At 46.2% G+C, this 14822-nt stretch overlaps 1 protein-coding gene across 2 annotated transcripts in view; it reads left to right on the top strand.

Moving 5' to 3' along the window:
* Window positions 1-14822, top strand: part of LOC129697628 (kinesin-like protein KIF6) — a 453653-nt gene that overhangs the window by 378564 nt on the left and 60267 nt on the right. For both annotated transcript variants that reach the window (XM_055636340.1, XM_055636341.1), the window contains exon 14: window positions 3892-3976. In XM_055636340.1, coding sequence (XP_055492315.1) covers window positions 3892-3976 — 85 coding nt within the window. The remainder of the gene's footprint in view (window positions 1-3891; window positions 3977-14822) is intronic.

The raw sequence follows: 14822 nt of genomic DNA, 5'->3' as shown, positions 1-14822 counted from the left end.
TACAGAGGTTTAAAAGCGCCCACCACCAGTCTCAGGAAAGGCCGAGGGCCTGAGCTATAGGGAGCGGTTGAGCAGGCTAGGACTTTAATCTTTGTAGCGCAGGAGGATGAGGGGTGATCTTATAGAGGATCATGAGAGAAATAGGTAGGGTAAATGCACAGTCTTTCACCCCGAGTCATATTGAAGAACAAGAGGACATAGATTTAAGGTGAGAGAAGAAACATTTGATAGGGATCTGAGGGCAACATTTTCACAGAGGGTGATGGATGTATGGAATGAGCTGGCAGAAGAGCTAGTTGAGGCAGGTACTATCACAACGTTTAAGCAATATTTGGACAGGGACATGAATAGAACATGCTTAGAGGGATATGGGTCAAACACAGGTAAGTGGGGCTGGGGCATGTTGGTCAGCATGGGCATTGGACCGAATGGGACCTGTTTTCACACTGTATGACTATATAACAACTTCTTCCCCTCTGTTATCAGACTTCTGAATGGTCCTTCCATAATCTAGGGTACTGTCCGATTCACCTCTACCCCATTGCGGACATTGGACTTTGTCTCTGGAACTGATGCGCTACAATGCTGAGAACTGTATTCTGCACTCTGTTTCTTCCCGTTTACTCTACCTACATCAGGGTGGCACGGTAGCGCAGCGGTAGTGTTGCTGCCACACAGCGCCAGAGACCCGGGATCAATCCTGACTACGGGTGCTGTCTGTACGGAGTTTGTACATTCTCCCCGTGACCTGCGTGGGTTTTCCCCAGGTGCTCTGGTTTCCTCCCACACTCCAAAGACATGCAAGATTGTAGGTTAATTGGCTTCAGTGAAGCTTGTAAATTGTCCCGAGTGTGTTAAGGATAGTGTTAAAGTGCGAGGATCACTGGTCGGTGCGGACCTGGTGGGCCGAAGGGCCTGTTTCCACGCAGTATCTTTAACCTAAACTGAACTATTGTTCTTGAATTTGGCTTGATTGTATTTATGTGTAGTATTATCTGATCTATTTGGATAACAGTGCAGATTACATGGGACTAGGTGAGAGTAAGTGTTCGGCACGGACTAGAAGGGCCGAGATGGCCTGTTTCTGTGCTGTAATTGTTATATGGTTATATGGTTAACATATAGAACAAAGCTTTTCACCATACCTCGGTATTGGTGACAATAATAAACCTATACGTTAAACTTAAGGCCGCCATAGTTGCGCGAGCCCCTCAAGTGGTCTCTCACCCATTATCTTCCTACTCAGATCCCTACTATTGGCCTAATGGCATTGGAATTATTTTCACGCATTATGTTTTGTTAACAAGATTGTAAAAATGCTATCGAATGTTGGCTGGTGTTTTCAGGAAAATCAGTAACATATCCAAAAAGGATCCACTTATGATCTTGGCAGAAACTGCCCTCCTAGATGTTTCTAGTCTAACATATGAAACACAGAAACAAAGAAAATAGGTGCAGAAGTAGGCCATTCGGACCTTCGAGCCAGCACCACCATTCAATATGATCATGGCTGATCATCCAGAATCAGTACGCCGTTCCTGCATTCTCCCCATATCCCTTGATTCCGTTAGCCCTAAGAGCTAGACCTAACTCTCTCTTGAAAGCATCCAGTGAATTGGCCTCCACTGCCTTGTGTGGCAGAGGATTCCACAGATTCACATCTCACTGGGTGAAAAAGTGTTTCCTCATCTCAGTCCTAAATGGCCTACCCCTTATTATTAAGGTGACAATGCATAATATGCTGACTGGAAGATTCCTTCATCACAGACAGCAGAAGACAACCTTCCCTTCGGCTCTCCACCACAGCAGCTTGTTTTTTACTCGTTCCCTTGAGACGGATGGTGCAGCGGTAGAGTTGCTGCCACACGGCGCCAGGGATGCGGGTTCGATCCTGACCACAAGTGCTGTCTGTACGGAGTTTGTACGTTCCCCCCGTGATCTTGTGGGTTTTTTCCTGGGTTGCCTAACACACTCCAAAGACGTACAGGTTTATAAGTTAATTGGCTACAGTAATGATTGTAAATTGTTCCTCGTGTGTAGAATAGTCTTAGTGTGCGGGGTGATCTCTAGTTGAAGTGGACTCGGTGGGCCGAAGGGCCTGTTTCCGCACTCCATCTCTAAACTAAACAAAACTCAATCTGGAAAGCCTGCAACAAATGTTCATATTGCCTCAAGAAATCTCAGTAAGGCAGATTCTTCCAATATTTTAGTCAGGAGAAAAATCATTATATTAGTTTGGGCGGCACGGTGGGGCAGCGGTAGAGTTGCTGCCTTACAGCGCTTGCAGCGCCGGAGACCCGGGTTTGATCCTGATGACGGGTGCTGTCTGTTCGGAGTTTATACGTCCTTCTCGTGACCATATACGTCCTTCTCTGAGATCTTCGGTTTCCTCCCACACTCCAACGACGTGCAGGTTAATAATAATAATAATAATAATAATATATTTTATTGTCATTGCACATAAGCGCAACGAGATTTGGTATGCAGCTTCCATCCGATGTCATAACATAAATAACTAATAACATTTAGATTTAGATATCCAGAGAACATGGATTGTAAAAAGAACAGTGAAATAGTCAAAACAGTTCAAACAGACTAAAGTGCAGATGTGTCTTGCGACGTGACCATCCGAGGGAGACAGTCCATGGGGACGGGGGGCACTCAGCAGGGCCGGTTCAGAGCCGCTATAGCTCTGGGAATGAAGCTGTTCCTGAGTCTGGTTCGGGCGTAGAAGGCCGTGTAACGTCTGCCGGAGGGAAGTAGTTCGAACATATAAGGGTGTGATGAGTCTTTATGGATGCTGACGGCCTCCCTGAGGCACCGTGTGTGGTAGATGCCCTCCAAGGCTGGTAGCTGTGTCCCAATAATCTTCTGCGCTCTGTGGACGACGCGCTGAAGAACTCTCCTCTCCGCCTCCGTGCAGCTGAGATACCACACAGAGATGCCATAAGTTAATATGCTCTCTGCGGTGCAGCGTTAGAACGTTGTCAGCAGCTGTTGGGGCAGACCAGTCTTTCTTAATGTCCTCTGGAAGAACAGTCGTTGCTGTGCCTTCTTGACCAGCGCAGCGGTGTTGGTGGACCATGTGAGGTCCTCAGAAATGTGAGTGCCCAGAAACTTAAAGCTGGACACTCTCTCCACACTTTCCCCATAAATGGAGATTGGGGCGTATTCTCCATTATGGGACCTCCTGAAGTCAATAATCAGCTCCTTGGTCTTGGAGGTGTTTAGTGCCAAGTTGTTACGTGCGCACCAGTCCGCCAGGTTCTGCACCTCCGCTCTGTATTTTGTTTCATCACCGTTGGTGATCAGCCCAATCACCGTTGTGTCATCTGCAAACTTCACGATGTTGTTGGTGTCGAATGCAGGAACACAGTCGTGTGTGAAGAGGGAGTAGAGCATGGGGCTTAGTACACAGCCCTGTGGTGTGCCGGTGCTCAGGGTGATAGTGGAGGACAGGTGCGGGCCCAGTCCCACTGCCTGCGGTCGCTCCGTCAGAAAATTCAGGAGTTTGGTGGTGAGCTCGGTGGGGATGACCGTATTGAATGCAGAGCTATAGTCTATGAAGAGCATCCTCACGTACGTGCCCTGTCTATCCAGGTGAGTCAGGACAGTGTGAAGAGCCAGAGAGATGACATCCTCTGTAGGTCCTCTGGAGGTTTGTAAGTCAATTGGCTTGGTGTATGTGTAAATTGTCCCTAGTGTGTGTAGGATAGTGTTAATGTGCGAGGATCGCTGGTCGATGGGGCCGAAGGACCTGTTTCCGTCCTGTATCTCTAAACTAAACTAAACTAAACTGGGAAAGCCTGCAACAAATGTTCAAATTGGCACAATAAATTTCAGTGATGCAGATGTTACTTGACTCTACGATTCAAACCTTTCTCGCTCCAGGTGTGACCAGCGAGCCAGTGAATGCCCATGACCCCGATCATTTTGAAGAAGAACTTCGAGAGAAAATCGAGGAAGAGAAAAAGAGGTTGGTAACCATGTCTTGTATTATTATGGTCCCTTATGAATATCATATAGAACATAGAACAGTACAGCACAGGAACCGCCCCTTCGACCCACAATGTCTGTGCTGAACATGATGCCAGGACCAACTCTTATCTGCCTGCACATAATCCATATCGCCCCATTCTCTGCATATCCATATCCCTATCCAAAAGCCTCTTCAATGCCACTATCGTATCTGCTTCCACCACCACCTCTGGCAACGTGTTCCAGGCACTCACTGATCTGTGTACAAAATAAAACTTGCCCCGCACATCTCTGTTAAACTTTGCTCCTCTCATCTTAAAGCTATGCCCGCTAGTATTTGCTATTTCCACCCTAGGAAAAAATTTCTGACTGTCTACCCTTTCAGTGTCATACAGCACTGAAAGAGGCCCTTTGGCCCAACTTGTCCCTGCCAACCAAGATGCCCCTTCTACACTAGTCCCATCTGTCCATGTTTGCCCCATACATCTCAAAACTTTTTTTGTTCATGTACCTGTCCAAGTGTCTTTTAAATGTCATTATAGTACCTCCCTCAACCACTTGCTGATGTACCTTGTTCCAATGAGGTGTGAAAAAGACGCCCCTCGGGCTCCTATTAAATCTTTCCCCTTGCACCTTAAACGGCAGTCACAGTGGCACAGCGGTGGAGTTGCTGCCTTACAGCGAATGCAGCGCCGGAGACCCGGGTTCGATCCCGACTAAGGGTGCTGTCTGTACGGAGTTTGTACGTTCTCTCCGTGACCTGCGTGGGTTCTCTCTGAGATCTTTGGTTTCCTCCCACATTCCAAAGACGTACAGGCTTGTTGGTTAATTGGCTCGGTAAATGTAAAAAAAATAGTGTGTGTAGGATAGTGTTAATGTGCGAGGATAGCTGGTTGGCGTGGACGCAGTGGGCCGAAGGGCCTGTTTCTGTACTGTATCACTAAACTAAACTAAACTAAGTTCTCTGATTCTTGATTCCCCTACCTTGAGAAAAAGACTGTGCATTCACCCTATCTATTCCCGTCCTGTGCAGTACAGGTCTGTGTTCTTGCTGAACAGCTTATCAAAGGACTTGTTGGTCAAACACGTTTTGTCAACTTTCAATGTGAATGCTGATCTGTTGAGGAAAGATTCTGAGCTTTGGCAATGACCTTACTTGCAAAACCACAAAAAAAAGTTTAAGAGATTTTCAATCTTAAAAGTCTGATTTTTTTTTTCATTTTCCTGCCAAATAATTTAGTTTTGTTTCTTGTCACGGATACAGTGGAAAGCTTTTGTAGTATGCTATCCAGTCAGCAGAAGGACAAAGAAAGTCTCGAGCCGAAACGTCACCCATTCCTTCTCTCCAGCGATGCTGCCCGTCCCGCTGAGTTACTCCAGCTTCTTGTATCTATTGTCAGCAGAAAGATAATCCACGCTGCATCTCCAAACTAAACTAAACTCAATCTGGAAAGCCTGAAACAAATGTTCTAATTGGCACAATAAATCTCAGTAAGACAGATGCTTCCAATATTTCACTTAGGGGAAAAATCATTATATTAGTTCTTATATAGTTTTTATACTGTTATAACTATCACAAGGGTGGTCAAGAATGTATTTGGCATATTGGCCTTCCTCAATCAAGGTATCTTCCCCTCTAACCTTAAACCTATGTCATTTTTTGCTTGGTCAGCTTACTACCCAACGGTATGACTATTGATTTACCTAATTTCAAGTAACCCTTTCATTCCCTCGCTCACTGACCCTCTCCCATCTTAATCTTCCTACTAGTTTCACTGTCATCCTGTTTAGTTTCACTGTTTGTGTCCACTCGTTGCCATCTTCTCGACAGCCAACAATGGACCATTGTGGGCTCCACCTTTCCTTGACCATCGTTGCTGGCTTTGATTTGTCCTGTTCATACCGCTCATTCATTTGTTCTTTGTACCTGTTCATACCGTTGGTTTTCCTTCCTCCCTGACTCGCAGTCTGGACAAGGGTCACGACCTATTCCTTTACTCCAGAGATGCTGCCTGGCCCGCAGATTTAATCTAGCATTTTGTGTCTTAATTCCCCTACTCTTGCTCTATCTTCCCATTGTCTAGTCCCCCTTTTACACATTACCAAAGTCAGCATTGTGGAGGAGTAAATGTTTAAAACCCACTTGAATCTCCAGAAGCACACTAAAGGGGCTGTCCCACTTGGGCGACCTAATTAGCGAGTTTAGAAGAGTTTTAAAAAAATGACATGTTGAAGACCTCCTTCGACCTCCTTCGACTATGTTGAAGACTAGCTACGACTAATTTCGGGAAAATTGGACACCGAATAGTGGAGAGTGAAGACGACCTCCTTTAGGTCTCCTCCGACCTCCCTTCGACTATGATAAAGACTGTCTACGACTACCTTTGACTACGTTCGACTACCCTCGATTGCTACGACTAACATGCCGACCTACTACGACTAAACCTACGAGTAAAAAAAGTATCGATTTTTTCCATGGCGACCTTTTTTTACTCGCGGGCATTTTTTAACATATTGAAAAAAACGCCGCGACGTAGCTGAGGCCGCGAGTAGGCGGAGACCACTCTCCATCATGAAGGAGAGTTACGAAGACCTCCTACGACCTCGTGTCGACCATGCTGCGAGTATGAGTCAAGGGCAAACTCTCCAGAACTCGCGGATTAGGTCGCCCAAGTGGGACAGGCCCTTAAGTCTGTTGCAGAGATAGGAGAAGTTGGGGAAGTGTTCACCTAACAGTTGTTGGATTCCTTCATGCTCATACAGTAAGTTATCCATCCATCCAAGCATCCATCAAGTCTACTCCGCCATTCAACCATGGCTGATCTATCTCTCCCTCCTAACCTCATTCTCCTGCCTTTCCCCCATAACCCCTGACACCAGAATTAATCAAAAATCTATCTATCTCTGCCTTAAATATATCCACTGACTTGGCCTCCACAGCCTTCTCTGGCAAAGAATTCCACAGATTCACCAACCTCTGACTTTTCTCCTCATCTCCTTTCTAAAAGTACGTCCTTTTATTCTGAGGCTGTGACCTCTGGTCCTAGACTCTGCTGTAGGTAGATGGCACGTTATGGTGGGCACGGTGGCGCAGCGGTGGAGTTGCTGCCTCACAGCACCAGAGACCCGGGTTCAATCCTGACTATAGGTGCTTGTCTGTACAGAGTTTGTACGATCCCCCCGTGACCTGCGTGGGTTTTCTCCGAGATCTACAGTTTCCCCCCATGCTCCGGCTTGTAGGTTAATTGGCTTGGTGTAAATGTAAAAAAATTGTCCATAGTGTGTGTAGAATGGTGCTAGTGTGCGGGGATCGTCGGTAGGTGCAGACTCGGTGCACCAAAGGGCCTTGTTCCACGCTGTATCTCTAAACTAAGATTAACTGAATAGGTGGAAACATCCTCCCCACATCCACTCAATCCAGGCCTTTCACTATTCAGTACGTTTCAATGAGGACCCCCTCATCCTTCTAAACTCCAGCGAGTACAGGCCCAGGGCCATCAAACACTCATCATGCAGTATATATGAGTTGATCATGGGTAACAAGGATATGGCGGACCAATTGAATAACTGCTTTGGTTCCGTTTTCACTAAGGAAGACATAAATAATCTGCCGGAAATAGCAGGGGACCGCGGGTCAAAGGAGTTGGAGGAATTGAGTGAAATCCAGGTTAATATGAAGTGGTGTTGGGTAAATTGAATGGATTAAAGGCCGATAAATCCCCAGGGCCAGATAGGCTGCATCCCAGAGTACTTAAGGGAGTAGCTCCAGAAATAGTGGATGCATTAGTAATAATCTTTCAAAACTCTTTAGATTCTGGAGTAGTTCCTGAGGATTGGTGGGTAGCAAACGTAACCCCACTTTTTAAGAAAGGAGGGAGAGAGAAAACGGGGAAAATACAGACCAGTTAGTCTAACATCAGTAGTAGGGAAACTGCTAGAGTCAGTTATTAAAGATGGGATAGCAGCACATTTGGAAAGTGGTGAAATCATTGGACAAAGTCAGCATGGATTTACGAAAGGTAAATCATGTCTGACGAATCTTATAGAATTTTTCGAGGATGTAATTAGTAGCGTGGATAGGGGAGAACCAGTGGATGTGGTGTATCTAGACTTCCAGAAGGCTTTCGACAAGGTCCCACATAAGAGATTAGTATACAAACTTAAAGCACACGGCATTGGGGGTTCAGTATTGATGTGGATAGAGAACTGTCTGGCAAACAGGAAGCAAAGAGTAGGAGTAAACGGGTCCTTTTCACAATGGCGGGCAGTGACTAGTGGGGTACCGCAAGGCTCAGTACTGGGACCCCAGCTATTTACAATATATATTAATGATCTGGATGAGGGAATTGAAGGCAATATCTCCAAGTTTGCGGATGACACTAAGCTGGGGGGCAGTGTTAGCTGTGAGGAGGATGCTAGGAGACTGCAAGGTGACTTGGATAGGCTGGGTGAGTTGGCAAATGTTTGGCAGATGCAGTATAATGTGGATAAATGTGAGGTTATCCATTTTGGTGGCAAAAACAGGAAAGCAGACTTTATCTAAATGGTGGCTGATTAGGAAAAGGGGAGATGCAGCGAGACCTGGGTGTCATGGTACACCAGTCATTGAAAGTAGGCATGCAGGTGCAGCAGGCAGTGAAGAAAGCGAATGGTATGTTAGCTTTCATAGCAAAAGGATTTGAGTATAGGGGCAGGGAGGTTCTACTGCAGTTGTACAGGGTCTTGGTGAGACCACACCTGGAGTATTGCATACAGTTTTGGTCTCCAAATCTGAGGAAGGACATTATTGCCATAGAGGGAGTGCAGAGAAGGTTCACCAGACTGATTGCTGGGATGTCAGGACTGTCTTATGAAGAAAGACTGGATAGACTTGTTTTATACTCTCTAGAATTTAGGAGATTGAGAGGGGATCTTATAGAAACTTACAAAATTCTTAAGGGGTTGGACAGGCTAGATGCAGGAAGATTGTTCCCGATGTTGGGGAAGTCCAGGACAAGGGATCACAGCTTAAGGATAAGGGGGAAATCCTTTAAAACCCAGATGAGAAAAACTTTTTTCACGCAGACAGTGGTGAATCTCTGGAACTCTTTGCCACAGAGGGTAGTTGAGGCCCGTTCATTGGCTATATTTAAGAGGAAGTTAGATGTGGCCCTTGTGGCTAAGGGGATCAGAGTGTATGGAGAGAAGGCAGGTACGGGATACTGAGTTGGATGATCAGCCATGATCATATTGAATGGCAGTGCAGGCTCGAAGGGCCGAATGGCCTACTCCTGCACCTAATTTCTATGTTCTGTACAACCTCTAGGTGATGTTTTGCCTCTTCTATAGGATCAGGCAATTTGGTCTCAGGCCATGGTGGTTTTGATAATGATGTTACCGCTACATTAACCCACTCATTCCTGGGATCATTCTCGTCAACCTCCTCTGGACCCTCTCCAGCATCAGCAAATCCTTCCTCAGATACGGTGCCCAGAACTGCTCACAAGTTCAGAGTGCCTCGTGTAATTCTCGCCAGCCACGGGTGGTTAAAGCCACGGAGATACCTGGAAGAAAGGAAAAGAGATATTATCTTTTTAATAAACCTTCGGCGAGAGGGCTGCAATGCATAATGAATAAATTTCCTGGTGGATAATTCCAGCATTCCTGTTATCACTAAGGGGTAATATATGGCATGACCATTTCTCCAACATGCTTCAATAACTAGTCCAGGATCAGACCATATGCACCTAGTTAACAAATGACAGGCCGACATCAATCTTCCAGAACCACGTTTATGAAAGACTCAAATGGAATAAATTCCCATGTCGTTGTAAATTAAGTAATATATTCTGAAATAAAGTCATGCAGTCTTTAGGTACACAAAAAAGCTGGAGAAACTCAGCGGGTGCAGCAGCATCTATGGAGCGAAGGAAATAGGCAACGTTTCGGGCCGAAACCCTTCTTCAGACTGAAACCCTCTGAAGAAGGGTTTTGACCCGAAATGTTGCCTATTTCCTTCGCTCCATAGATGCTGCTGCACCCGCTGAATTTCTCCAGCTTTTTTGTGTACCTTCGATTTTCCAGCATCTGCAGTTCCTTCTTAAATACATGCAGTCTTTAGTTTAGGTTCAGTTTAGTTAATTGTTACGTGCACTCAGGTACAGTCGAAAGCTTTTGTTGCGTGCTGTCCAGACATTGTCCAGAAATGCAGCGTGGATACAGGCCCTTCGGCCCACCGAGTCCCTGCCGACCAACAATCACCCCGTACACTAGCACTATCTTACACACTAGAGGATAATTTTACAGTTTTACCAAAGCCAATCAACCTTACAAACCTGTACGTCTTTGGATTGTGGGAAGAAACCGAAGCGCCCAGAGAAAACCCACGCGGTCACAGGGAGAACGTACAAGCTCCGTACGGACAGCACCCGTAGTCAGGATGGAGCCTGGGTCTCTGGCGCTGCGAGGCAACAACTCCACCGCTGTGCCACCGTGGCACCTGGTGTACTTAAAACGGAGACACAATTGACAACGGATGCCGTAATCTAGAGCAAAACACAGGGTGCTGGAGGAACTCAGCATGTCAGGCAGCATCTGCGGAGGGGGTGGACAGGTGACGTCTCAGGGCAAGACCCATCGTCAGGCTGACTGTAATGGGGGAAGAAAGCTGGGAAAGAGCGCTGGGGGCAGGGTGAAGTCTGCCAAGTGATAGGTGGATACAGTTGATACAGATGAAAGACGAGGTGTGAAATGTAAAGCCAGAGGGAGGGATATTGATGGAAGGAGATTGGGACTGGGCAATGGGAGAAATTGGGAATACACTCCTTTCTCCCACTATCCCATCCCACTCTAACTCCCCCCCTCCCCCCCCCCCCCCAACCTGTACAATCCCTTTCCACCTATATCCTTCCTTTCCTCTGGCTTTACACCGCGCTCTTCCTATTATCTCCTTATCTGACACTCATTTGACTACTTTTCATCTCTAGTCTTTGTTCGACATCACTTGCCATGCTTGGACCCTTCCCAATCCTCTCTTCTACCTTTCAGCACACCCATTACAATCAGTATGAACAAGGGCCCCACCCAAAACACTGCCTGTCTATTCCCTCCACAGATGCCGCCTGACCTGCTGAGTTACTCCAGCACATTGCATTTTGCTCAGGATTCCAGCTTCTGCAGTTCCTCGTCTCCCCATTTCACCGGTTTCAAGCATTATTTGGCTACGTTTTAAGGATACCGTTTAACTGCAGCTTCAGATTCACCTCTCACACGGCAGCCTGTGTGGTTACATTGAACATTTTACTGGAATTTAGATGTTCGAGAACATTGATGTTGCCAGTACTCGAGGGTCGGAGCTACAGGGAGCGGGTTGGACAGGATAGGACTATACCTTGGAGCACAGGAGGATGAGGGGGTGATCTTATAGAGGTGTATAAAATCATGTGGGGAATTGCTGGGTTAGAATAGAATAGAATAGCCTTTAATAATCCTTTACAGGAAATTACAGTGCCACAACAGCTTCAAGACAGACATAACACCACACATTTCCACAGATATCTTCAATACTTAATAAGTTAAAATTTTTGTGCATTATAAAACCTTATAGCAGCTGGTATACAAGACTTCCTATGTCTCTCCGTTTTGCACATTGGTGCAATCAGTCTCTGACTGAAGATGCTGCACTTGATCACCTTCAGGGCGTGGAGTGGGTGAGTGGGGTTGGTCATTATTGAGCCTAGTTTTTTCAGAGTTCTGGCCTCTGCCACCTGCTGGACCGTTAGTTGCTCAGCCCCAACCACTGAGCCGGCCTTCCTGATCAGCTTGTCCAGTCTGTTTTTGTCCGCTATTCGGGCGCCTTCTCCCCAACAGGCCACAGCAAAAAACAGAGCACTGGCCACCACTGAATGGTAGACACTGCACAGTAGGGGTTGGCAGATATTAAATGACTTTAGCCTCCTTAAAAAATACAGTCTACTTTGTCCCTTCCTGTACACCGTCTCCATATGACTCTTCCAGTCCAGCTCACTGTCAAGCTGCACACCAAGGTACCTGTGGTTGGCGACCATCTCCACCTCAGTGCCCCTGATGGAGATTGGTGTTGGTTGAGTCCTCCTCCTCCCCCTCCGGAAATCCACAACTATCTCCTTCGTTTTTTTGGTGTTGAGATGGAGGTTATTGTGTGCACTCCACTCCACAAAGTTGTTAATTGTGTCTCTATACTCCTCCTCATTGCCCCCTTTGATGAGGCCTACAACAGCTGTGTCATCTGAAAATTTCTGCAAAAATTGAATGCACACTATCTTTTAGCCAGGGTGGAGGAATCAAAAACCAGAGGACAAAGATTTAAGGTGAGAGGGACAAGATTTAAAAATAACCTGCGATGCAGCTTTTTCACTCAGAGGGTAGTAGTTATATAGAACGAGCTGCCAGAGGGGGTAGTTTAGGCAAGTACAATGGGAGAATTGGTATGCCCCCAAACTGTGGATTACCCTACCCTATCCAGGAACACCCACTCAGTTGACATTGGCAGCGAAAAACATAGCTTTTTAATCAACCTTTTAACTGACTTCACTTCCTTTGTCCTTTTACACTCTCAATTTGACTTTTATATTCTTATACTAATCTGCTTTTTATGCTATTAACTGCCTGTCCTTACTGTTTTAAGTTGTATTAGTATGTAGACCTGTGTTTTATTTGTGCAAAACACTTTGGGTTGCATTCAATTGTATGAAAAGTGTTATATAAATAAAGTTATTATTACAATAACAATATTTAATAGACATTCAGACAGGTACATCAATAGGACAGGTTTAAAGGGTTATGGGCCAAACTAGTGTAGATGGGACATGTTGGTTGGCATGGTCGAGTTAGGCCAAAGCGCCCGTTTCCGTGCTGGATGACTATGAGCTCTGTATTATCTCTATCCGGTTGGATCTTAAAAGTCTCTAAGGCCTGTCCCACTTTCACAACCTAATTTACGACCTCTGCCGAGTTTGCCCTTGACTCATACTCGCAGGATGGTTGTAGGTAGGTCGTGGCAGGCTGTGATGCTAGTCGTAGGTACTCTTGGCATCAAGTAGGTCGGGGCATTTTTCTAGCCTGATGAAAAATGTCCACGAGTAAAAAAGGTCGTGAATTAGGTTGTGAAAGTGGGACAGGCCCTTCTCTCAGACCTCTCTCCAGAATAGACTTTCCCAGCCTCTTGACTTCAGATCCAACCACGCCACAGCCTCTGCATCATCTTTGTGATTTTGAAGTTGAATTGAATTGGGAGATACAACTTGGGACCAAACTCTCCTAGTCCACTGCGACCATCAGCCTCCCGTTCACACTGGCTGTACGTGTTATCCCACTTTCCCATCCACTCCCTGCACACAAGGTGGCAATTTACAGAAGGCCAATTAACCTACAAACCCTGAACGCCTTTGGGATGTGGCAGGACACCAAAGTACCCAGAGGAAACATATGTGGTCACAGGGAGAACGTACAAACTCCACACAGACAGCACCAAGGCCGGAATTGGGTGACAGGGTGGCGCGGCGGTAGAGTTGCTGCCTCACAGCACCAGAGACCCAGGATCGATCCTGACTATGGGCGCTGTCTCTGCGGAGCTTGTACTTTCTCCCCATGACCTGTGTGGGTTTTCTCCGGGTGCTCCGGTTTCCTCCCACACTCCAAAGACGCACAGGTTTGTAAGTTAATTGCCTTCTGTAAATTGTTAATTGTACCTAGGGTGTGTCAGGTGGTGCTAATGCTGGTCGGCGTGGACTCGGTGGGCTGAAGGGCCTGTTTTCGTGCTGTATCTCGAAACTAAACTAAACCAAATTACTACGCCCATACGACATAGGTGCAGAATTCGGCCATTTAGCCCATTTATAGCCTATTCAATCGTGGCTGATCTAGTTTTCCTTCTCAACCCCATTCTCTGGCTTCCGTCCCATAACCTTTGACACCCTTACCAATCAAGAACCTATCAATCTCCGTTTTAAAAATACCAAAAACGGATCAGTTACGGTGTGAGGCAGCAGCTCTGCCAGCTGCACCACGTCTGTGTAGCCCCGAAATGCCACCCTGTCTTTAATTGCCTATCGCCTTTGCTCCATAGATGCTGGTGCACCCGCTGAGTTTCACCAGCATTTTTGTGTACCTTTTTGTGATACAGCGTGGAAACAGGCCCTTCGGGCCACCTTGTCTCCGCACCGACTAGCGATCCCCGCACATTAGCATGATCCTACACATATAAGGGACAATTCACACTTATACCAAGGCAATTAACCTACAAACCTGCACGTCTTTGGAGTGTGGGAGGAATCCGAAGATCTCAGAGAAAACCCACGCAGTCACGGGGAGAACATGCAAACTCCGTACAGACAGCATCCATAGTTGGGATAGAACCCCGGTCTCAGGTGATGCAAGAGCTGTACCACTGCGCCACCATGGCCGCCCTTGCTCCAGGCCTGCTAAATCCCTTCATCACCTCGCATATGTCCCATTCTCCTAATTCTCCCCCAGCTCATGGTTACAGTATGAACTATAATGGCAGTTTTAGTAACGTTCTCAAGGTCCAACCTTGATAGCCATAACTTCTCGTAGGATGTAGTGGAGATATAGGTCACGCACTCACCAAGCTCCGGAGATCGTAGGAATAAGTCTTCCATTCGTTGAATCTTGATGAATTGGTTTGTATTGAAGTAATACAAAACAATGATATAGTCCATCACTTTCTGTTCTTCATAGATGTTCCAATCATATCATCATCTTACTCTAAGCCCATAATTATGTCCATGACTCATAGCTCTCGGCTCAGCTCATAGTAAAAACTGTTATTCATAAAATCCCACAAGGTAAACTGAAACTAAATGAAT

The sequence above is a fragment of the Leucoraja erinacea genome, chromosome 5 (assembly GCF_028641065.1).
Source record: "Leucoraja erinacea ecotype New England chromosome 5, Leri_hhj_1, whole genome shotgun sequence".
NCBI lineage: Eukaryota > Metazoa > Chordata > Chondrichthyes > Rajiformes > Rajidae > Leucoraja > Leucoraja erinaceus.
The sequence above is the reverse complement of the archived record's forward strand: the minus strand, read 5'-3'. Positions and strand labels throughout refer to the sequence as shown.